The sequence below is a fragment of the Rhinolophus sinicus genome, linkage group LG11 (genome assembly GCF_036562045.2).
Source record: "Rhinolophus sinicus isolate RSC01 linkage group LG11, ASM3656204v1, whole genome shotgun sequence".
NCBI classification, from domain to species: domain Eukaryota; kingdom Metazoa; phylum Chordata; class Mammalia; order Chiroptera; family Rhinolophidae; genus Rhinolophus; species Rhinolophus sinicus.
This window is the reverse complement of record NC_133760.1, coordinates 11,772,041-11,797,383: the sequence shown is the minus strand read 5'-3', so window position 1 is coordinate 11,797,383 and position 25,343 is coordinate 11,772,041. Positions and strand designations below refer to the sequence as shown.

General features: G+C 41.3%; 2 protein-coding genes across 2 annotated transcripts in view; one reads left to right on the top strand and one right to left on the bottom strand.

Moving 5' to 3' along the window:
- LOC109458062 (galectin-10) overlaps nt 1-25,343 on the bottom strand; it is a 79,289-nt gene that overhangs the window by 22,511 nt on the left and 31,435 nt on the right. The window lies entirely within an intron of this gene.
- LEUTX (leucine twenty homeobox) lies at nt 10,615-24,626 on the top strand. Its single transcript, XM_074315884.1, has 2 exons — nt 10,615-10,629; nt 24,189-24,626. The coding sequence occupies exons 1-2, from the start codon at nt 10,615-10,617 to the stop codon at nt 24,624-24,626; spliced, it is 453 nt and encodes a 150-aa protein (XP_074171985.1).

Below are 25,343 nucleotides of genomic sequence, written 5' to 3'. Positions count from 1 at the left end.
TGAGCCGCAGCTTCAACCCTTGAGTGACATGTCCCCGCAGACCACAAGGTGTGCTCATGGTTCTGCACCTGTAGGTGTGATGCCTGGTACTTAGGCGTCTCCGGGACCTGCACCTGCCTTGCGCTACCATTCTGCTAGTTCACACACTTTAACATCACTCAAGCATGAAGTGGCCCCCCAAACACTAATATTCTCACTTATCCTTCCCCTCCTGCCTGTGGGCTATAGAGGACTCACCTGAAACACATGGTAGGTTTCCCTTCGATGGTCACTGAAGAGCCATGAGACAAGGATAGAGAGTGTTGGTATGGGACCTGCCATGGTGAGATGAGAGAGGGTGAAAGGGGCAGGGCCAGCTGTGGCCTCACCTCCTACAACAGTTTCCAGTGGCGAAGCAGGTCAGACATCAAAGAGGAACTCTGAGGCCCCACTTCTTCCCACCCTCCACTGTGAGATCCCTGTGTCCTTGAAGAGATGAGAAGGTGGGGTTCACAGCAAGGGTTCTAGAGCCAGGCTGCCTGCATTCAAATCCTGATTCTGGCTCCGACTAGCAGTGACATCTTAGATCCATCACTTGAACTCTCCCTGCCTCAGTTTCCTCAGTACAAGGAGAATTTTCAGAAAGTCCTACTTCATAGGCTGTTATCAAAAATGGATGAGCTAATATACGTAAAACCTTTAGCCTGACCACCGGCACGTATTGGGTCCATACAGGGCTGACCCATCAGAAGGGGCGGCCCTTTCTGGATTACCGCCCTCTGATCAGTTTCCATCTGAAACTTTAAAGACAAGACTTGAGGATGCAAAAGTATAAACATATACAAATTCACTCTAGTGAAAAACACTTCTTTAAAGAGAGAGGGAAATCATAATGGAAAAGGAATCCCCTGTGTATGGGATGTATATGCACCAAAATCACGAAGGGCTACGCATGTCCTTTCGGGAACGGACACAAGTTGTTGAGAGCACAGTCAGTTCCCGCCAAACAAAGCACGTAGTGCAGGTTAGTAATTGGGGAGAATACGCAAGTTGTTCACTGACATCTACTGTAAGCTCTGTCTGGACTGAGGCTCATTTTGTTCCCTCCAGCTTCCGGTGATTCCATTCTTTGTAAGCGAGTGCCCAACCCGCTTCCCCGGATGGCCAGGATCTGCTCTCCGTCCCCCTGCAGCACACTGGGAAGGAATGGCTGGGAAGGGAGACCTGAGGCGGCAGTGGGTGGTCACTGGGTGCCGCCCCATATCTGAGACCCAGCGTCCCCACAGTCTGAGTTCACCTTCCACACCGTTCTTGAGAAGGCGCACCTGAGGACTCACTCATTCTGCTCTCATTAATACGCAGAGAGGAGTCCCAGGTAAGTCACTCTCCCCCAGGCCACCAGTTCTGCCCACCAGGATTCACACTGATGCACGTGGAAATAGGCACAGTCACTTACCCAGCGACTGTGTGGAAGGGAGAAGCCTCACATGCAGACACAGCCACACACATTCACCATTCAACACCCACTCACAGATTATCACACACACAGTCCCTCAGAGACATGCGACTCCTGTGTCACACATGCCTCTCGCCACTCCTGCTCACTGTGCCGTGCACAGTTGCCAGCCACAGCCCCCGTGGTAAGCACATATACCCTCAAAGTCATAAAGACACGTCTCAACCCTTGCACCCACGTACACAGTCCCTCATCCCAGTCAGCCGTGCACTTTCCACACAAGTCAGTGTCTCAACACCGTTCGCTCTGAGCCACGCACCACTCGGTGCTGACACTGGGTTACACGCACCCTGCAGGGTCAATACGTGATTCCCCTATGGGGATTCCATCCATCATATCCCTAGGGTATCCCTCTTCCACACACTCACAACCACCAGCAAAACATTCCATGTAGAAACGCACAGATCTTCATCTTGTACAATTTCCCCTTTTCCCTCCTTCCCCCATATGACCCGAGATCATTGAAGGCTGTGCCTTTTCAACTCACATGTAGTTGTGACATTGTTGTGTCTTCTCTGGGCAGCCTTTCTAAGTTGTGTCTAGATTGGTGTGTGATGTCGGGAAGTTGCAGAATATAAATGATTCCTGCGAGCCCCACCCTGTGGCTTCCTTCCAGTTTCGAAGCCTGTTCCAGCAAGATTGCCAGCAGACGAGAAAGGTGGGGTGTCTGAGATAGACTCAATCACCACGGTGCATTTGAACCTGCCCTTGAGCAGGATGTGCCTGATGCAGCGGAAACTTCCATCAGGAAATTGTGGGTGACGAAGGAGTAGCAGGGAAATGCAGCAGTGAGGGAGCAAGCGGGTCTAAAGCACAGCCTACAGTCCGCTCACCAGTATTTACCCCATAGGGCAGATTGTACCCAAAAGGTGCACATTTTCCTCACTTGAACAATGGCAGAGAATTGGTGGCCTTGGGGGTCAGGACTCTTCCAGAGTCCTTAGGAGAGCATAGAAATTGATCCTCAGCAGACCTGGAGGTAGAGGTGGAGAAAGTCTTTGTGTCATCTCCAGTCCACAGTAACGCCTTGGCTCTGTTAACGCCAACAGTGCCGGCGAAGGGCTGCTCAAACTCTGTTTTCTCACACATCTGACTCGAACCACACCTTTTCCTTTCTCCTTGGATATCTGTGTGCATCGAAATCACAAGGGCCCCGATTCTCTAGATTCAGAGAGAAATGTGAGATCCTCGGTTCTACACCTCGATTTGTGTGCTCCTTCGTTCCAGGCCTGAGGACACGTACAAGTACAGGCGATGGGACTTCAACCACACGCAGTCTATACCTGGGGCGGAGGACTGAGGACTTGTCCTCATGTTCAAAGGCTAAATTAGGAATTGAAAGCAGGGACATAGTCAATGTAATCACCATTGACGGGAAATCATGTTTTCATTTTCTACACATGCAACTGTTGATTAGTTTAATCCAGTGACACTTCTCCTTGTAGCTCTGCAGAGATAGAGAGTAGAGGTCTTTCAGCCATTTGGGGCAGCAAGTGAAGTCATTCCCTGCCACTCAGGGTTTCTGCACAGGAGCTGCCCCTGGGCCTTCTCTGTGAGGTTATTCTCAGTGATGCTTAGGCTCCTGAAAAGCCTCAAGAGGTGTTGGCGTTTATGTGATAAATGTATCACTACCTTGTCTAGATGGGAGAAGAAGTTTACGGAAGCAACATAAGCTGGTCATCTAAGAAAGACCCTGTAAATGGGCTGTGTTTTGGTCTCACGCTGTATCATGTGGCCTCATCTTGTGTTTGTGGGAGTTTTGGGAGCTAAGAAATAGCTCTAAATAAATGTGGTCCTCTGGTCATATGAGGGAGTTTCTTCTTGGATTGGGCAATTGGTAGTGTCCTTTGTTCATGCAGTGTTAAATCTGAGCTTCTTTGTGCAGTCTCCCATGAAGAGATCGTGACTGGTAGGGGTGGGGAAAGTTCTTCCCACTAATCACAAGAGGGAGGTTGTCTCAGGTGAGGACACTTAAAGCTTTTCCTACAGCAAATCAAAATCTGACTAGAAAACCCATACAGTTGTTTCTTTTGACCCCCTCCTATTGCCAGAGGGAAGTGAAGGAGCATGGCGGCGTGGGGGTGGGAAACACATAAAGCTTCTTGTTTCAGAATGACTAAGGAAATGAAACCAACTATAAGGTACAAATGCCTTTGGAAAAGTAGTTTAAGGCTTCGTGTTTCACCCTCTGGTCCACTTCCAACACACATGAATCAAGATGCGACATTTGAAGTGAAAAATTATTTATAATAGTAAAACTTGAATAAGTTATGAGTTGACCATAATGAACTTTTCAATAAATTTTAGCACACTCAATTAATGACATATTTTAGAATCACCGGAAATAGTTAGATCAGAATATTCTTCGATATTAAGATTCCCAAATGGTAGAATGTGTTTTAAAAATAAAAGTAAGTTGTGAAACTATGTAGAGTATAATATTATCTTGAATTCTTGATTTTTAGTAATCTTAGTTTGGCTCTGGAAAGATATACGAAAAACTATCAGCATGGTTCTGTTTGGTAAAGAAGCTTTAGATCAAAATCTTTCTGAAGTATAAGAAGTTTAAACATAAGCGTTTATCATTTTTGTTCATTTCTGAAAGCTTTGTTTCTAGCAAGGAGACAACAAATCATTTGAAACAGTTTTGTTTGTCCTTCCATTCTCCCTTCCTTTCTTCCTTCCTTCCTCCCTCCCTCCCTCCCTCCCTCCCTTCCTTCCTTCCTTCCTGCCTTCCTTCCTTGCTTCACAAATTCCTATTGTTTGACTTTTATAAAAGAATCATGAATTGACCACTTCTCATCACCTGCTAGTTCACATAGTGCAGACATTTTGAGTCTTGTGTTTACTACTGAGTGCCTTGCTTATAGCGGATACGTGACCACTTTTTCATAAATAAGTAAATAAATAAATAAATAAACAAATTTCTGTAACTTGTTTCTGGAATACAAACACGGTAGCATTTCTCAGATCAGGAGTAATGTGAGCAATGAAATGTCTCTACACTGTGTTTCTTCAGAAGCTACTCATGGTTTTGTGACTAAAAGAGAAAATGAAACAGAAGCAGATTTTTAGGTGAGCTTAAAGTTCAGTCAGTAGAATAAGAAATGCAAAGCGTAAGTTAAAGCAGCATGATAAGTAACTGAAAGGAGAACGAATGCTGTGTGTAGGCAGGCTGTTGTTATAACAACGTTAGGAAATTAATTTTCTCTTTTTTAAAAAAATAGTAAACTAGGAGGAAACATTGCAACCCATAGTTCAAACATCAATTCTATTGTCTGTGACGTATAAAAAGCACCACAAAATAATGAAAAAATGCTTTAGGAGAAGATTATGAGTAATGTATGAATAGGCTAAATCACAGAAGGAATAAAAATGTCCAGTGGGTGGAATCATGCACTGGAAATGAGGAAAGTGCAAACCATCTCACGGTTGATGATAATTTCACTTCTCATAAAGGTGACAATCAAAAGGCTAATGATTTGCCATGTTGGTGGTGACTTACAAATCGGGTACCATTATATAAAGGCGGTGGGAGTATTTGTACAACATGCTTTGGAGGGCGTTCTGAGGACCCAGCCAAGACTACGATGCTCATAGAGTTCCCACAGAGGCAGGTCGTGTGTGGATGGGGGTGGTGTGGGGTGAGTGTAAGAGGCAAATGGGTGGCAGGGCAACGACTCTACAAAACCTGGAGATGATGCCTGTGAATTCCTTGGTGCTGGACCTGCCCTGAATGTGAGCTCAGTCGATGGTGTGTGGGAGAAGGAACGGCATCAGAATTACGAGTGACTGCCCTTTTGTCCGTTGTCAAAACCACCCACCTTCCTCATGTTGTTGCTTGGTTTCCTGAACAACAAATAGGAACCTATTTTCAGGAATCCAGGACTGTTTCTTTTCTTCTCATACTGAGGAAGGAAAACCAGCCTGCAGAGAGGCTCCAAATGTTCCGTGTCTGCAGAATTTCTGCCACCTGCTTAGACACGCCAGTAGCTGGGCAGAGGCCAGGAGCAGGGCCAGTAAGGTGCTGGTGCCAACCGTGTGTATTTCTGTGAGGTGGACTGTATGAATTTCCGCAAGGTGCCCTCTTTAGAAGACATGAATTTTTAATGATGCGTGTGTGTGTGTGTGTGTGTGTGTGAATTAACCTTGTGCCCCAACTCCAGTGAGAACATGCTCCACTACCTCTGCTCTTCTCCTTCTCATCACATGCAGCATCCTGGTCCCCACTGCCCTTCTGTGCCCTTCATGTCCCACCTCAGGGCATCTCTGAGCCTTATTTGCTACAGATCTGCTGAGAGCGAGGCGTCGGCTCCTCAGTCCAAACTGCCTCCAGCAGTCGCACACCCTCATGGACATCTCTGGACTCGATGTTAGTGGTTAACCTCTAAGGCTTGTGAGTGTCCGAGCGTCTTCTTTTCTGTTCATCTCACCATTAAGAAAAGTTTCTTGTGACACTTGTAAGGATGGTAAGGAAGACTATTCAAGAGGGGCTATTGCAGTGAGGGCTTGCAACAGGGGAAAGAGATGGGTCTTAACTCTGAAGACAGCAAGGACGAGGGGAGATTTATAGCCAAGGAAGGAGCAGGGTGGGCTCAGTGAATGGAGAAATACAGAGGAAACCTCAGTGGGAAGGGAAGTTTGGCTAACAGACTTGATAGGGTTCTGGCTGGAGTCAGTCCCGGGTGATAAAAGATCAAAGGTTGGGGAATGAGGTATTTGAACAGATATTAAGGGTGGGATATTCTCCCTAAACTGACTCGGCAGCATTCGTGCTGAAACTGGACTAAGTGGGCCAAGGACAGAGCCCAAGGTCAAGGTCTAGTGAAGAGGAGGGGGACAACAAAAAAAGTAGGCCCACTTGGGACCCCCATAGGAGAGTCCTCACTGCGTCCCTGGCCACACCTTTCCTTGACCTATAGCTTAGTAATAGATTGTCCCCCTGTGTCTGGAGCTCAGAATGTCCCCTGTCCCAGTTCCGTGCTTTAGAAAATAACCCTGAACTTATGATTAATACCTTTGTGCTTATTGATCACAACCTGTCTGGTCTGGCATTCTCTCCAGGTTACTCCCTTCATCGCTCCTGGGTTGCGGACACCACTGGAGAGCCACGTTGCCAGAGGGAAGCCTCCATGCAGACCCCTGGAACAGTCCCTTAGTCTCTGGAGGAACGCCCAGATTTTCCCTTCAATACCCTAAGCTGGACTGAGAATGTTAAGGCGGTTTTTAAAGTGTTAACCTGCTGCCTTCGAGGACCACGGGTGCTCTGACAATGAACGCTTATCCTATAGCCCAGCTCCTGGATGGGTCTGTTGGCGGATCGGTGCAGGCAGCACGAGCCCTGGACTCAGTTGCCCTCTGCTTTCAGTAAAGGAGAGAGTGTCTGTCATCATCCATTTCGATATTGTTTTATGTTGCATCGTATCCCTTTTCAGTGTCGTGGAAAGTATGTCTGCATTTACGTTTCTAATTGAAAGCATTTATGTTTCTTTTCTATGACATGTCTTTTTTCCCCTCATGCTCTTTGTCGATTTTTTGTTGGGTTTTTGGCCTTTGTCTTACTGATTTTAAAGAGCTCTTCGTAGATTAAGCACCTAAATCTTGGTGTATCATTTATATTGTAATTATTTTCTCCCTTTGCAGTCTTTATTTTCTGAATTCCTTCATCATATCATATTTTGCCTTTAAAATGTTTAAATTTCATGTGTTTATATTTGTTACCGAGTTTCCCCCAAAATAAGAACTAGCGGACCATCAGCTCCAATGAATGTTTTGGAGCCAAAATTAATACAAGACCCAGTTTTATTATATTATATTAAACTCCGAGTCTTATAGTAAAATAAGACCAGGTCTTATATTAATTTTTGCTCCAAAAGACACATTAGAGCTGATTGTCCAGCTAGGTCTTAGTTTCCGGGAAACATGGTAATTTTATGGATATTATTTGACAGTTTTACTTAATTGCCTGTTACACTTCATTTATTTTATTTGTAATGTAATCTATCTTAAGTTATGAAAGAGTGTTGAATGAACCTTCACCCTCTGTTAAGATGTCCTTGTCTTTCTTGGTGCTGGGTTATGATGGTAAACAAGACAAACAGGGCCGTTGCTCGCATGGAGATTACATTCAATGGAGTGAAAAGTTTATTACTGGTGGAGAGCCTGGTTACAGGTTGGTTAAGTGACTCAAAGAAGGGCGCCTGATGGCGTGAAAGAGCATCTCGTATAAGCTGGCATCCGGGAGGGGCACAAACTTGACCTGAGAATGGAAGGATGAGAAAGTCTGATATTTGACTATGGGGCAGGTGTCCCTGGGAATTAGCATGCTGGAGCCCTGCTGTGGGAAAGAACTTGATTAGGTTGAGGGAAGAATGTGCAAACCTGTAGGAAATTTTTTATAAGAATTTATATGAGCCAAGTGTGATGGCCATTGCTGGGAAGCAAGATCTCAAATGCTCTGGAGAATGACAGTTGACATTTTCTTTAATGTATTTGGAATTAAGAAGGGACTATAAGGAAGATTACATGAAGGGGAGAAAGCTAGGTGGGGACTGAATTACAGGTTAGTTAATAAGAGACGTGCCCTCTTGAGGGTGGTTATGACTAAAAAAGAGGCATCTCACAGGAGTTTTAACCTCGATGCACAGAACAATTTACAGGGCTTGCTCGAGGCAAAGAGAAACCTTTTGCTAGAGAAGTTCTTATATATGTCTGGAGGGTGACTGCCCATGGCCCACCCAGTTAGGAATTTATGATCAGATCACCCTGTGAGGTTACTTTTGTTTAGATTTGTTACAATGCCCCTTTTTTGTCTACATTCGTTCAACACGGATAAAGGAGCCCAGAAAGAATGTCACACGATCAGTGGAAGAGTGTGTTGAGTGTTGGACTGTATGTAAAGGCCAGATCATAGTGCCTTGTTCCTATTGAAAAGGGTTAGGGCCGGCCTGGTGGCTCAGGTGGTTGGAGCACCATGCTCCTAACACAGAGGTCGTGGGTTCGATTCTCACATGGCCCAGTGAGCTGCGCCCTCTACAGCTCAATTGTGAACAATAGCTCTCCCTGGAGCTGGGCTGCTGTGAGCTGCTATGGTGCCGTGGGCTACCGTGTTCTGCCATGAGTGGCCGGCAACCAGCGTGAGTGGCTGGCAGCCATCGTGAGTGACCGGCAGCTGGCGAGAGCTGCCGTGAGCTGCCGTGAGCGACCCAACCGACGACTGGCGACTGACTGCCTCAGCCGGGGGCAGCGCAAGGCTCATAACACCAGCATGGGCCAGGGAGCTGTGTCCTACACAACTGCACTGAGAAACAAGGGCTTGAACTGGAGTGTGGGGGTGGGAGTGGGGGAGAGTGTTAGATTCTACTCTAAGTTCAGTAGGTGAACCATTTGGCAGTGATGGAGAGCGATGTCATTGTAAGAATGTCCAAACCTGTAGAGAATTTTTATAAGAGTTTATTTGAGTGAAATTGATGACATGTCGAAAGCAAGGTCTCAAATGCTCTGGTGAATGACAGTTTTGCAGTTCTTTTTATACATTTGGAGTTAAGGGGGGAACATAAGGGCTATTACATGAAGGTGGGAGAAAGCAAGGTGGGGAAAGTCTTTCTTTCTTTCTTTCACTGACATATAATTGAAGCATAACCTTAAATTAGTTTCAGAGCAGCAATTTTATCTAATGCATTCACTGTTGAATTCCCATTTTCTAAAAATTTGCCTTGCTTATAGTACGTGTTTCATAATGATTTCATAATCATGTGTTTATTTAAATTAATCTTGTCTTTCTTCTTCTAAAATAAAAATGATATAGCATTTCTCAGAAGTGCGCAGTGATTTTTACTAGTCAACACATCTGTGGAGTATTTCTTCAGAATCTTTATGACTATACGACCTAAAGAAAACAGAAAGTAGAAAGACACGTCAAGGTGTGTTTAAAAGTTGACTCAGCTTAGGAAACACAAATTCTGGAGAACACATGCCGTGAATGTTAGTGATCTTAGTGTAAACTGTACTCAGCAGCGGTGCCAACCTTTGTTGCGAGGCCAACCTGGAGGCAATGTTTTCAAACCACATTATAAAAAATAATATGCATAATATATGAATGTTTTGAACAAAGTTAATAAAAGATGTGCAAGAGAGCAATTGTGAAAATACATGGGTAGACCCATTCGCAGAATTAAGAACTCTAGGAACTTGAATCTGTGCTTAATCTCACTTGTGGTGAGTAATTGCAGATAGCAGCGATGGCAATTGCTTCCATTTCTAGAGAAGTGACTAATATGCTATGTGAGGATTAAGGTAAAGAAATAAAATAAAGTCACTATAGTCAAGCTGCCCAGTTACTAAAACAGAAGTTTGTGCCAGGAGGAAATGATCCTGTTCTTGTTTGGATTAGCCTGACAGCTCAATCCTTTGAACTTTCCAGGCTGGCATTAATGCTTAGATACACATGAAACCCCCAGATAACCCTGTGACGGCCCCTGATGAACAAATGAAAGAATGTTCACCTCTCCAGGCCAACTGACATCCACTATGCAGACCAGCAGTCATCTGGAGCATTCCCAGCTCAGATCAATTCAGAGGCTAAAAATGCAAGACTGATTCTTCTCAAGGATGTCCTTTTTACTCTAAGAACTCTTAGCTTTTCTTTCTTCAGAACACTCTTGGTATTGCCTCGTTGTGTTTCAATTAATAGTTTGCAAACCCTAAGATTCTTGAATAAATCTTTATCGCTGATCTCTAGGCAAATGGTTAATAAAGTTACATAGATTTCAAGTGTATAATTCTGTAACACATGATTTATATGTGACATTGTGTGTTCACCACCAGAGTCGGTTCTCCTTGCATCACCATATGTTGGACCCCATTTCCCCTCATCTCCCACCCCAAGCTGCCATTCAAGAGCTGATCTCCTGGTGCTCTGAGACAGTGAAAGAAGGAAACAGTCCTCAGGAAATCGTCCTTGATTGTGCCCTCTGGGTCCTAGTCAGTTGTTCCACATGACAAAGCAATCTCTGGGTGGTTGTAGGAAAGGGGGCCTATGGCTATGTGACTACGGACCTTCTTTTTAAACTTTTATTTCAAAATCATTTAAAAGTCACAGGAAATTATAAAAAACCAGGATGGCGATTTCTCAGGTACACTAGGCCCTGCTTTTCCCAGTGTTGACAGCTTGCAGAACGATAGTGTGTTATCAAAATCAGGAAATTGACTTTGGCACAATACTATTAAATGCAGACTTTATTAAAATTTAAGGCATTGTCACATGTGCTTAGTGTGTGTGTGTAACATACCATGACAATTTGTCACATGCGTGGATTAATCTATGACCACAATCAGGATAAAGAACTGTTCCATTAACACAAAGAAACTCTCTGTGCTACCTTCATAGTCAGAATCTCACCCTAACTCTAAGTCTTGGCAACCACTGACCTGCTCTCCATCACTATAATTTTGTCCTTTCAAGAGTGGAATTATACAGTAAATAATTTCTTCAGATTGACACTTTTCATTCAGCGTCGTACCCTTGAGATCCATCTAAGTTGTTTTACGTATCAAGAGTTCATTCCTTGTCATGGCTGAGGAGTGTTCCATTGTATGACTGTACCACTGTCAGTTTGTTCATTTGCCTACTGAAAGACACCAAGGTTATTTACAGTTTGGCACTATTGCAAATAAAGCACCTATAAATATTTGTGTATAGGTGTTTGTGTGGACATGATTCCATTTCTTAGGGACAAATATATAGGTCTGTGATTGCTAGAGCATCATAAGTATATGTTTTATTAATTTTTTATGGGATTGGACTTTTGTTGTCACGTCTAAGAACTCCTCACCTAACCCTAGGTCATAAAGAATTTGTCTTATGTTTTCTTCTAAAAGCGTTATTCTTTCACATTTAGATATATCATTCATTGGGGTAAATTTTTGTTTACAATATGGCGTTTAAATTGAGTTTCTTTCTTTAAAATTGCCCGTGGTAAGTCCAACTGCTTCAATACCATTTATTGAGAAGAAATGGGAAATTCTTCCTCTAGTGAATTGCTTTTGCACATTTGTCAACATCCGTGGGGTGTACTCATGCAGGTTTACTTCTTGGATCTGTTCTGTTTTCTGTATGTCTATCCTTCCTCCAATACCACCCCGTGTTGAGTACTTCATAGTCAGCCTTACAATTAGATAGTGTGATTCCTCTAACTTTCTTCTTATTAAAAATTTTCTGAAACCTATTTTAGCTAAATATTTATGTAGTTCCTTTGCTGTATGTATATTATCTGTATAACATATTATCTACAAAGATATCAATTTTAAAGAATATGCTTATTTATATCGACAGAAAAGCTTTGTCATGTGTGTCTTCCATGAACATGGATATGTCTGCAATTTTGTTAGGGTCATCTTTGATTTCTTTCATTAGCATTTTATAATTTTCAGCATATGTAATCTATATATATATTTTGTTAGATGTGTTAGATTTACATCTAAGTATTTCATTTTATAAAAAATTTTTATTGGATAACAGTGTGTTTTTCAGGATCCATCAGCTCCAAGTCGTTGTCCTTCAATCTAGTTGTGGAGGGCACAGCTCAGCTCCAAGTCCAGTCGCTGTTTTCAATCTAGTTGTAGGGGGACGCAGCCCACCATCCCATGCGGGAATCAAACCCACAACTTTGCTGTTAAGAGCATGTGCTCTAACCCACTGAGCCATTGGGTCACCCACTGGCAGCTCAGCTCAAGTCACTGTCTTCAATCTGGTTGTGGAGGGTGCAGCTCACTGGTCCACGTGGGAATCGAACTGGCAACCTTGTTGGTAAGAGCAGCAACCAATTGAGCTAACTGGCCGCCCCTTAGTATTTCATTTTTGATATGATTGTAAGTGGTAGTGTCATTTTAATTTCAGTTTCCAATTGTTAATTGCTTCTTTATAGAGATAGGATTTTTTTAGTGTGTGTTTACCTTGCGTTCTGTGGCCTTGCTGAACTCAATGTGTTTCCCTGAAAATAAGATGTAGCCAGACAATCAGCTGTAATGCGTCTTTTGGAGCAAAAATTAATATAAGACCTATATTATATTATATTATATTATATTATATTATATTATATTATTATTATATTATATAAGACCCGGTATTTTTACTATAAAAATGTATTATGCATGCTAGTCATAGTAAATTATTACATAAAAAAATTGAGTATTGTCTGAGTTCAGTATTGGATTATTAGGACATTTATAAACCTAATTTTTTGAGAAAAATTGGAACAATGCCAAGTAGAAGTGATCTTGCTGATGTATACGAGAAGACATAAAAGTCCTGCATTAATCTTGCTGCTTGATTTTCTCAGCGGGTAATAATGACTAGGGTTGGGACTGATGTTGCTTTGAATAAAATATGGAATAAGATCAATTCTGTGGGGGTGAAAGTTATAATTAAGAACATTTGTAATAAAATTAGTATTGTGATGTACCGTGTTTTTCAGGTTAGTAATTCTTTGGATAATATTGGCTGGCTGTGAGTATCAGTGGCAGAAGTCATGTTTGAGTGCTACTGGACGTGTCGGTAAGGAGTCGGAAAAGAACAGTAGTGAAGCGTTAAGGTCAGTTGATTCAGGAGGAATAGGCTAAGAAAGCTCGTTAGCAGGCTATAAGTCATATCAATTCAGATTATGTTATTTTTGATAATCATGTTAATAGCATCAATATGATGAAATAATAATTATTAGCATTGAAGGATAGTGAGGCTTTGTGCAAAATCAGCCCATAGTTATTAAATAACTAGTAATGATGTCACTAGTTTGGCCTCGCAGACTAGGAATACTAATAAGGTATTAGTTATTATGCTAGATAATGTAAAGTGGGTATATAGGATTATCATGGTTACTATAAATGAATAATGAGAATATTATGCCCTCTAGAGGATACTGTAAATGCTAGGATAATATTAATAGAAGCTAAGGACATTTGATAAGTATGGAGTTAATCATAATTTGTCAAATAATTTGTTTTAGTTTAAAATAATTATCGTATTCAGTTCACTGTAACCCTTTTGGAATTCATTCATAAGTTAAATTTATGGCTGGTAATGAGATCGGACTAGCGCCATAATAAGTATAGTTCTTAGGTTGTTCGTTTGAGATGTTCAGGGCAGGGGTAAGAGGAGGGCAATTTCCAGGTTAAATAAAAATGGGATGGCGTCAGTTTTGAGGCCTAAGGAAAGAATGGCTCATAAATGTAGGATGTCTCTGGATAAAATTAATATTCAGATTGTTATTTCTCTGGGTCATACTACTCGGTTATCAACTTCTAAGTAGTTGTAATTCTCCCGATTTTAGATCTGATGTAGGAATGATATAGAAATCAAAGTTTAAGTCTTCGTAATTTGTATATTTCTTAGCTTCAATGTCATTAATGGTCTGTGTGTTTATGGTTAAGGAAGGATATTTAATTTCATCTATTATGTAAAGAACTCAAAATAATGACAGAGCAATCAGGAGTAGGACAACAGCTGGTAGAATACAGTTCAACTATTGATACTTCCCATTTAGATGGAATGTCTTTCAATTTATGAAAATTATTAATATTATTGCTGTTAGTGAAATAAACGGACCTATGGATGAGATGGTATTTCATGTTATATATGCATCTGGATAGTCACAGTAACTCTGGCATTTCTGGAAGGCCAAGAAAGTGTTATGGGAAAAAAGTTATATAAACATGTATAAATATAATTGTGAAGTGAGTTTTTGCTCAGGTTGAGTTAAGTGTGTATGCTGAAAACAGTGGAAATCAGTGAACAAACCCTGTTACAATGTTAAATACTGTTCTTTTTGATAAAATGTAATGAAAATGTACTACTACATAATATGTACCATGGAGAACAACATCTAAGGATGAATTAGCTAGACAATTCCTGTAGGACCTCCTACTATAAATAAGAAAATAAAACCAAGGGATAATAGGCTGGCTGGTGATCACTTAACATTACCTCTATGGAGGGCTTGCTAATCAACTGAATACTTTTTTTTCCTGTAGGAATGGCAATAATTATGGTAGCTGATTTAAAGATGGAAAGTATGTTCATGTGCTAACATGTGTATCTACTGTAACCACCTGGTGAGTTCATACAATAAAGCCTAGGAAACCAATAGATACTATAGCTCAGACTATTCCTATATATCTTAAAGGTTCTTTTTTTCCATGAATAATATGTAACAATATGTGACATTATTCCAAATCCTGGTAGGATAAGATAATCCTATGGTGGCCTCTCCCACACCCCAAAATAAAAAAAATCAAAATAAGTGTTGATGTAAGATTGGACGTCCTCCTGCTGTGGAATCAAAGAGGGTAGTATTTAGATTGCAATCTGTTAATAATATAATAATTCCAGCAGCTAAGATTGGGAGTATTAGTAGTAACAGTACAGCTGTAACCTGGACTAATCAAATGAATAGTGTTGTTCGATACTGAGACAGGGCTGGTGGGTTTATATTAATAATTGTAGTAATAAAATTGATGGAGCCTAAAATTGAGAAAAGACCTCCTAAATGTAGGGAAAACATGATTAGGTCAAAGGCAGCTCCTACGTGATCTAGATGACAGGGTACACGTGGATATAAAGTTCAACCTTTTCCAGGACCTTATGAAGCGAGCAAGAGTAAGAATGACGGAAGAAGTAGTCAGAAACTCACGTTATCTATTCTAGAAAACACTATGTCTGGTGTCCCCATTATTAATGGAACTAGTCCATTTTCCAACCCTCTATTTATGATGGATATGACTATAAAGAAAACTATTACAAAAGCATGGGCAGTTACAACTACATTATAGATTTGGCCATCTCCTCGTAAAGCTCCAGGTTGACCTAGTTTGGCACGGGGGAAAAGCCTTAGGATGGCACCTACTATTCCATCTCAGGCACCGAACAGTAAATTTAGAGTGTTGATCTTTCTGTGTTTTCTTGAGAACATTCAGTCGTTTATGAACATAGGTAAGATGGCCGAGCAAGCATTGGACTGTAAAACTAAAGATAGAGGTTAAGCCTCTTTTTGCCAAGTTATGTGGTGAGTAACACATTGAACTGCATATTCCGAGAGCAGCTTCGATTCTGCCAGGGCTTCTCCCACCTAAACTCATACAATTCAGTAACAATAAACAAACAAACAAACAGTCTGATCAAAAAAATGGGCTGAAGACATGAAGAGACATTTCTCCAAAGAAGACATACCGATGGCCAACAGACATATGAAAAGATGCTCAACATCATTAATCATCAGGGAAATGCATATCAAAACCACAATCAGATACCACCTCACACCTGTCAGAATGGCTATTACCAAAAAAGCCAACAAATAACAAGTGTGTTGGTGAGGATGTGGAGAAAAGGAAACCCTGATGCACTGTTGGTGGGATTGTAAATTAATGCAGCCACTATGGAAAACAGTATGGCAATTTCTCAAAAAATTAAAAATAGAACTACCAAATGACCCAGCAATTCCACTTCTAGGTATTTATCTGAAGAAATTGAAAATACTAATTCAAAAAGATACATGCACCCTTATGTTCATTGCAGCATTATTTACAATAGCCAAGATATAGAAGCATCCTAGGTGTCCATTGATAGATGAATGGATAAACAAATGTGGTACATATACACAATGGAATATGATACAGAAATGAGAATAAATGAATGGACTATATAACTAGATGGAAACAATATATCTAGTGAAAAGAGCTAGACACAAAAGAGCACATACTGTGTGATTCATTTATACAAAGTTCAAAAGAAGACAGAACTACTGTATGATGTCACCAGTCGGAAGAGTAGCTAACAAAGGTGGGCAGAGACCAAAAGGGAATATAAGGGGCTTCTAGGATGCTGGTAATATTTTGTTTCTAATCTGGATGTGGCTGTGATAAATCTCCTATTATTTGTTAATCATTTGTGTACTTTTCTCTATGTTAAATTAAAATAGGAAAACAAAATTGTGGCTTACAAACCGGGCATGCCTGAGAGATGCTAGTGGAAATGTCCTGTGGCACAAAGTACTAGCTAAATTGACAACATATAATTCACCTAGTTAGACACATGCTCCCAATATTGCAATAGACACTAAATAATCAAAAGTTTTATTATGTTCAAAACCCTGTAGTAGCAAAGTCAATTATAGCCACATGTTCATCCAGAAAGAGTCCAAATATTCTTTTTCATGCCTCCAAAACTCTTGTGTTGAGCACCTACACGGGTCTCTGAGGACCACTGCAGGAAGATGGAGACCTTCCTCATGGAGACAGCATTACCAGAACACCCACACAAATAAACATACACAGCTGGAGGCTGGGTTGGAGCCACAGGAAGCAGGAGCTACGCAATCCGCAACCTGCTTCTCTGCGAACCAACCAATCAACATAGCCAATGGCTAATGACTAACTGGTAACAGCTGATGGCCAACTAGTCACAGCTGACGGCCATCTACTACCCGAGCCAGCACCTCCCCACGTGAGGCCCAGAGCCTGGAAACTGCTCTCTGGGGCTCTGTCCCCACACACGGTATGAACAGGGACTAGAGCCCACTTGCTGACCAAGTTAGACTCATCTGATGAATAAGAACTGTCATGGAGAAGAACATTGTGGGGAGGAGTAAATAAATGAGGAAATATGTCATCTGAAAGACCGAGAAAATGGAGAATAGAGGGACCAGGAAAGGGAAGCTCAGAGGCAAGAGAAAGGTGTGATTTTTAGAAATGCAACTCACATGAGTGTGGGGACAGAGCCAGGAGTGCACTTTCCAGGCTCTCGGCCTCACGTGGAAAGGTGCTCACTCGGGTAGTAAATGGCCATCAACTGTGATTGGATTGTCATCAGCTGTGGCTAGTTGGCCGTCAGCTATAACCAGTGAGCCATTGGCCACTAAAATAACTGCCGTGGCTACACTAGCAGAAAATGGGGGCTACACGAGTGGATTGTAGTTAGCAAGTGAGGTTGGTTGGCAGAGATAAGTGGATGGCAGGTTGTGGATAGTGTGGCTGCAGCTGCCAGTGAGACTATAGTGGTATGACTCCCCTACCTATGGCTCCGTGGATGTTCCTTTTTGGCCTCCTATGTCCTTCATTCCTATGTGGGGAGCAGGACCAGAGACCCTGCATGCCACCCTGCTTGACAATGAGTATGTTAAGTTCCCTGGGCTTTTAACTGTCCCAACTCCAAACTCCTTAACATAAGTTACAAGGGTGACTATTACTTAGGGTCTTTCAAGATCTTCACCTTTGCTGCTGCCTCCTTTGGGAAAAGCTGGGTAGCACTAAATTGTGAGGGGCTTGACAGTGCATCTCCCCCAAGCTCTCCGCGGCGCCTTGTCTGGCGCTCCAGGTCTCACCAGGAGCTGTCCACGCAGAGCGTCTTCACCTTCCAGTTTCAGTTGTCTTACCAACTTATTCGTTCTCTCAGAACCCTGTTTATTTACTCTTGTCTTCAGTGAAATTTTTGAACATTTTATCTATTTTCAGTTTGCTTGACTTTCATTTGTTTTCCTCCACTCTTTGAGGTCAGGGATTAAGTCTGGAGTCACACTTTTATTCCCAGTGACCCTCAGCACCAAGCATAGAACTGGTTCTCAATAAGCATGTATTAAATGGATTATTGGAGGGTGTGACGTGAGGGAGGGATAGGGTGGGACCTAATTGCATCAAAAATTTGCTTAAATGTTGGGCCCTTAAACCCAGCAGATACACGGACAAAATTCGGGAGCTCAGAAACACACACAGCTGATAGGATCATTCTACTTCTAAAAGATATTATGGCAGGTAAGTTGGGGCAAAGGCAACATATGCTTAAGATGCTAGAAGTTGAGTGGCGAGAGGTGGGAGACTTTGTGAGGGCCCTTGGGCTTTGCCAACACTAGGCTGTCAGTTTGGGGAACCACTGGATCAACCAATAGGGAACATTTGAAAAAAAAATTGTAACTGGACTCCCAGCAGTAACGTGAGTTTCCTTGTTTCTCCATGTCCTTTTTAAACACTCGGTACTGTCATACTTTTTAATGTCAACCATTTGGTGGTGTTAGAATACAAAATTCAACGGAATAAATTTTGAACATCTCATTGGCTTTACTCAATGATTCAGGTGGCATCCCATCTAGCAGATAGAAAGGAGCTCTGAGGAGCTGTACAAAATGAGTGACTTTTATAGGGAGAAGGGAGCAGGAACAAGAAAGTTATAAATGCTGGGCAAAAAGTGGATTGGTTATAGCAAGGTCACCTTCCTTTAGGGGATGGCAGGGGTATCCCCTAAATAATCTGGCAATTATTCAACCGGTGCTGATGAAACAGTTCTGAATGACTGGTTTAAAATTCCATTTCTGGGAAAACCAACACTGTAATTGTTAAGTCTTGGTTTGGTGATGTGAGGCTTCACAAAAGTGACTCCATTTTGGCCCCATTGCCTTGTTTTTAACAGTGATCCAATTTTCATTTCTTTTAAGAACCAGTGAAATTGAGACTCTTCACTCTATTTTAAAGTCCATTTTGCTTTTCTCTTGTGATAATTTCCCACTTCTCCCCATTCCCATTTTCAAGTATTTTTCCCCTTGAGGCTTCTTAGAGTATTTTTTGTTGTGTTCTAGATACTAATAATTTATCTCTTGTATTAGTTGCAAATATAGTTTCCCAGTATGTGGCTTGTGTTTTTCAATTTACTTATGAGTTCTATTTTTTAAATATTTTAAATGTTGATGTTGTGATATTTATCAACATGCTCCTTTTCTTATTGTATTTGGAGAGCCTAGTTTAGAAATGTATGTTTTTTTCTAGGAACATGAATATAATTTTATTAATCTTTTAAAAAAATTGTTTTAAAATTTATTTTATTTTCATAAGAGAAAAAACTGAATTGTGCCTCAACATGTCCACTTATCAGACCTTGTAACTGCTTCTTCTGATATGTTTCATATTGTTTAACACTAAACTAATAAAAATATTAATTCATCAATTTGATATATTGACCTCTTAGTTTGGTAGATGATGATTTTAGACTTACAGCCACATCCTTCCTCAATTTCACTCCAGTCAACTTTCCAATACAGGTTAATATTAATAATTTAATATTTAATTAACATTAATTAATTTAATAATTTAGTATCAATAATTTTGATCAAGTTGATAACAATTTAACTTAATCAGAATTATGTAAACATTGTCCACTGAGTTAGTCCATACTAGAATGATTCATGTAACAAACTTCTTAATGTGAAGTGTTAATAATTTCCTTTTTTCCCCATGTATTTTAGATGGATCTTTTTTTAAAATTAGTTTCATGTGTAAAAAACACTAATAGTTAGACATTTACCATTTATACCCCTCACAAAGTGATAATCCCCTCTCCCCCAATCTACTACCCCTCTGACATCGCATACAGCTGTTACATTTCCACTGTCTCTATTCCTTATGCTGTACTCCACTTCTTGTGAATATATATATAATTATAGTTGACATTTTTTTTAAAGACTTAATTGGGAAGGGGAACAGGACTTTATTGGGGAACACTGTGTACTTCCAGAACTTTTTTCCAAGTCAAGTTGTTCTTTCAGTCTTAGTTGTGGAGGGCGCAGCTCAGCTCCAGGTTCAGTTGTCGTTGCCTGTTGCTAGTTGCAGAGGGCGCAGCCCACCATCCCCTGCGGGGGTCAAACCGGCAACCTTGTGGTTGAGAGGACACATTCCAACCAACTGAGCCATCTGGGAGCTCAGCGGCAGCTCAGCTCAAGGTGCTGTGCTCAATCTTAGTTGCAGGGGGCGGAGCCCACCATCCCTTGCAGGACTCGAGGAATTGAACCGGCAAACCTTGTGGTTGAGAACCCACTGGCCCATGTGGGAATCGAACCGGCAGCCTTCGGCATTAGGAGCGTGGAGCTCCAACCACCTGAGCCACCGGCCGGCCCAGTTGACATTCATTATTATTCAGCTTCAGCTTCAGGAGTTCAGTGCAGTGATCAGGCATCAACACCATCCCTGAAATGGTCTCCCTAATAAGACAAGTGTCCGTTGGCTACCATATAAAATCTTTACATTATTGATTATATTCCCCAAATTGACTTTCATACCCCTGTGGCAATCTTGTGGTTACCAATTGTGCTTTCTAATCCCCTCAGCTTCCCGCTTATCCCCACCCCCCTCCCATCTAGCAACCCTCTGTTTTTCGTCTATATCTCTGAGACTGTTTCTGATTAGTTCCTTCATTTATTCTATTCTTTAGATTCCACATATCAGTGAGATCATATGGTATTTGTCTTTCTCTGTCTGACTAATTTCACTTAGCATAATATTCTCTAGGTCCATCCATATGGTAAATGGTAAAATTTCGTTCTTCTTTATGGCTGCGTAATACTCCATTGTGTAAATGTACCACAGTTTCTTAATCCAGTCATCTACCAATGGGCATTTTGGTTGTTTCCATGTCTTGGCTATTGTGAATAGCACTGAAATAGACATAGGGGTGCATAGATTTTTTCGAATTAGCATTTTGGAATTCCCTGGATAGATACCCAAGAATGGAATAGCTGGGTCATGAGATAGCTCCATTTTCAGTTTTTTGAGATACCTCCATACTGTTTTCCGTAGTGGCTGCACCAATCTGCAATCCCACCAACAGTGCACAAGGGTTCCCTTTTCTCCGCATCCTCACCAGCACTTGTTGTTTGTTGATTTATTGATGAGAGCCATTCTGACCGGAGTGGGTTAGATGGATCTTTCTTAATTTTCAACTGCAGGATTTATCAATTCGGCCTATGGCATATTCAGGTGTTGTTTTTTTTTTCAAATACCCAAACCCACCAGATAGTCAATTGAATCTAGTTTTCTGATTGTCTTCTTTCCTCCTGGAATCGACCCTGCTTGCTTTCTAAGCCTGGTGTGTAAGTGTCAACTTGGGACTTCACCTTTGTCGCTCTTATGTGGATTTTTTTGCTCCCACACAAATTCCCCCCTGCTCTTTATCTTGTTGGGTTGAACTGTATGCTCACGCGGTTCCTTAAGAAAGAGTACATGGCAGTTGAGTTGGCTCAGTCCAGGAGTATCTGAAACTATCTTTGTCTTATTCTCACATGGAAAAACAGATTTGATGGCATAGAGATTAGGTTGAAAACAGTTTCCTTAAGAATGTTATAGTGCTTGATTCATTGTCTTTTAATATGCAGCATTGCTTTTCTGAAGACTAATAGAATTCTAATTACCATTTCTTTGTAAGAAAACTTTATTTTCCTTTCGAAGCTCTTAGGATTTTTTATAATCTTGGTATTCTGGTATTTTTCAGCAGTGAGCCTTTTATTCATTTACTGTGCTTGTCACGGAATAACCTCAATCTGGGGACTCTTGTACTTTTTTTTCAAATTTTAAATTATATCTTGCATAATACTTTTAAAACCCTCCTTGAAAAATTTTAATTTTAGTCAAAGAGATACTTTTTAGTTAAATGAATATTGCTGATACTTCTTAGTCAAATATTAGACCTCCTTGATCAGATCTTTATTTTCCTATCTTTTCATTCTTTTTGTCCCCAGTTTATCTGTTTCATTCTACTTTCTGTAATATTTCCCTCACTTACTCTTCCAACTCTTCTATTGTTTAAGGGCTTATTTTTAGCTGCCAGTTTCCAAGAACACTTGTCCAATCTGATTTTCCTTTATTTTCAAGACATTTTCTGTGTATGAATACAATATCTTTAGAATCTTGATTTTAATGTTTTGAAATTTTCTTCTAGTTCTTTTCTTAAGGAAAAGAATTCTGTTCATAAATTATTTGCTGCTGCTACTTTTCCTCCTCCTTCTTCTCTCTCTCTCTCTTTTTCTCTCTGTCTCCCTGATGTTTGAGGATATCTGGGACCTTTACTAATAAAGGAACGGAGGCAAACAATTCGAGGTGTGATCAAACAATACAATGAATGTTTAAATAAAACAAATTTTTACAGTAAAACCACATTGCCATTAATCCCCCTCAAAATACTCCTCCTCACTTTGAACGCACTTATCCCATTGCTCTTGCCACTTTCTGAAGCAGTTCTGGAAGTCCCCTTTCATGAGTGTCTTTAGTTGTGCTGTCGTGGCTGCTTCGACATCCTGAATCAATTCAAAACCTTTACCTTTCATGGCCATTTTGACTTTGGGGATGAGCCAGAAGTCACATGGTGCCAGACCTGGTGAATAAGGTGGATGAGGGCACACCGTAATGATCTTATTTGACAGAAATTGCCATATACCAGCAGCAATGTGTGACACAGAGCCTTTCCGTTCTTATCGCAAAATATGGTGAATGCTGCTGCCGAATGCCAGCCAATGGAAAGGCAGGGATCTTCAACATGGGAAGCAGTGTGTTGAACCTTAGTAACAGTGTGTGACAAGTTTCAACTTGTTCGGTACAATCAGTCAGGTGTGAGCTATTTTTGAGAGAAGGTGTGTTTTAAAGTGTGCTGTAAATGATCCTACATCATGACAACGTTCCGTGTCACACACTGCTTCTGGTATACAGCAATTTCTGTAAAAAAAAAAAATCTATATATATAATTTTCTTAATTATATTAAAATTTTTTATTTGACATTCAATATTACATTAGTTTCACGTATACAGTATAGTTATTAGGCATTTATATACCTTAGGACGCGATCTCCCTGATGGGTCTAGTACCCACCTGCACAATATAGTACTATATGATTGACTATATTCCCTATGCTATACTTTACATAACCGTGGATATATTTTTTATGAAAGCCTTTTGTCTATTCTCTTTGCAGAAAAGCCAGGGTCTACTCGCCGGTACCGCACCATCTTTAGTCAAGAACAGCTTAGAATACTGAAAGATACATTTGAAAAGACCATGTATCCACATTGGGTTACCATGACAGCACTTACTTCAGCTACTCATCTTGATGAGTTAGTAATAAAGGTGGGTCCCTGTGTGTGTCTCTGGATAGCACACCTACCCCAGAGCCTCACACACACTTTTAATCATCACAGAATTCCTATTTATTGAATAATTGCTATGTGCCAGGACAGGTGTTAAGCATGTAAAATTGTTATTCTCATGATCGCCCATTTCACTGAGAAACACTAAGGCTCACTGAGGGGAACTATCTTCCAAGAATTATAAACACAAGAGCTAGAATTTGAACCCAGGCCTTTTTGATTCCAGACCCACAATGCTACAGGAGACCCTTTGGGGCTCGATCTCAGATACTCCCATTTGGGTCTGTTCCTCTTTATTTCTAGTTTTTCCTGAATCAGGACATTTGTAATTATCTAGATGCCTTGCAAATAAGTTCCCACAGAAGATTCAGGGCATAAGAACCCCTAGATGAATCCCGAAGGTACCCCAAGCTAGACTCCCACTCCATATTCTCAGATTCTCAGAGTTAAGAATCCCTTCTCTGAAAGCCCAGAGCATCCACTAAGACAGAAACCTCTTTCCGTAATACCTCCTGAACTAGCATTTGAATGCTGTGTCCTATTCTACCCACTGCTAGCACGACCCTACGTTCCCTTTGCCCTCTGGAACCCAGGACAGCAAAGGAGGGAACGAACTTCTCTTGCTCAGCTAAATATGAAGAGACGCGAGATTAGCTTTCTCACACCAAAACAACCCAATTCCTGAGGAACATGATGTTTCCCCTTTGGGCCCATCCCCCTTTATTAACCTGCTTAGCTCTTCCCTCCCCAGACTTGGTTCAAGAACCAACGCATCAAAAGGAGGAAGCAGCAGCTACAAACTCGGCCAAGTCTGTCACTAGAAGCACCAAGCAAGATCACTTCAGTGAAGGAAGAGAACCCTTTACCTGTAACTTCTACAAACACTCATCCCACGACTTCCAGCATTTCGGGTGCCAATGACCATGAACCACCTAAGCCTTCTGGTATTGAGCAACCTGGCGGGGCTGGCGCTTCTGTGCGGAATGCATCATGGGATTCTCAGCCTCATGACCTCCAGCAGCTATGTCTGGGAGTCTCTGACCCTCCTTGGGCCTCCGTTCCCTATGACATAGATCAATTTGTACAACTATATGCCTTACCTGGGGATGAGCATCCCAGCACTCTGGATCAGTATCTCCTCCCTGGTGGAGGGGGCATGGCTGGCGATGATCTTCGGTGTGATGGCTGACACATCCACAGTGCCTGAGAAAGGGCTGGGATCCAAATCTTGCCAAATGGGGACATTTCCAAACACTTCCCATGGGTCGACTCCAATCTAAACAGATCAGAGCTCAGGAGTTTGTCTTTTTCTGTGAGAAGAAAGAAATCCCTCTACTTTTCATCAGTGCCTGAAATTTCTGTCCACTGAGCCTCCTTATCCAAATTGCAGTATCAGAAACAGGTTAGTTTTCCTTGGGTCTTAGCTTGTCCAAATTGAGTTTAGCTCCATGAAAGCACCCCAGCTGAAGTCAATACCATGTAGAAATTCCTGTTCCCTATGGACTAGCTTTATTTCTAAAAAACAAAAACAAAAACAAAAAGACAGACACACACACAAAACAAAAAACAAACAAACAAACAAAAACAAAAAGAAAAACAAACCAAAAAACATTTAGGAGTATGACATTAGCAAGATTGGTGGACTGCGAAGTCCCAGCCCTTGTACCTCAAGAAAAGAAATGATTTAACATCTACTCACCAATGAAAATAGTTCTGAGAACTCTGGAGTCCAATGAAGCTGCAGAAACCCAGTGGAGCACAAAAATCAAATATAACCACATATTTGGCCACATATGGCTACAACAACACAAATAAGACACTCACGACAGAGGACTTCCAGAACTGCTTCAGAAAGTGGCAAGAACAATGGGATAAGTGTGTTCAAAGTGAGGGGGAGTATTTTGAA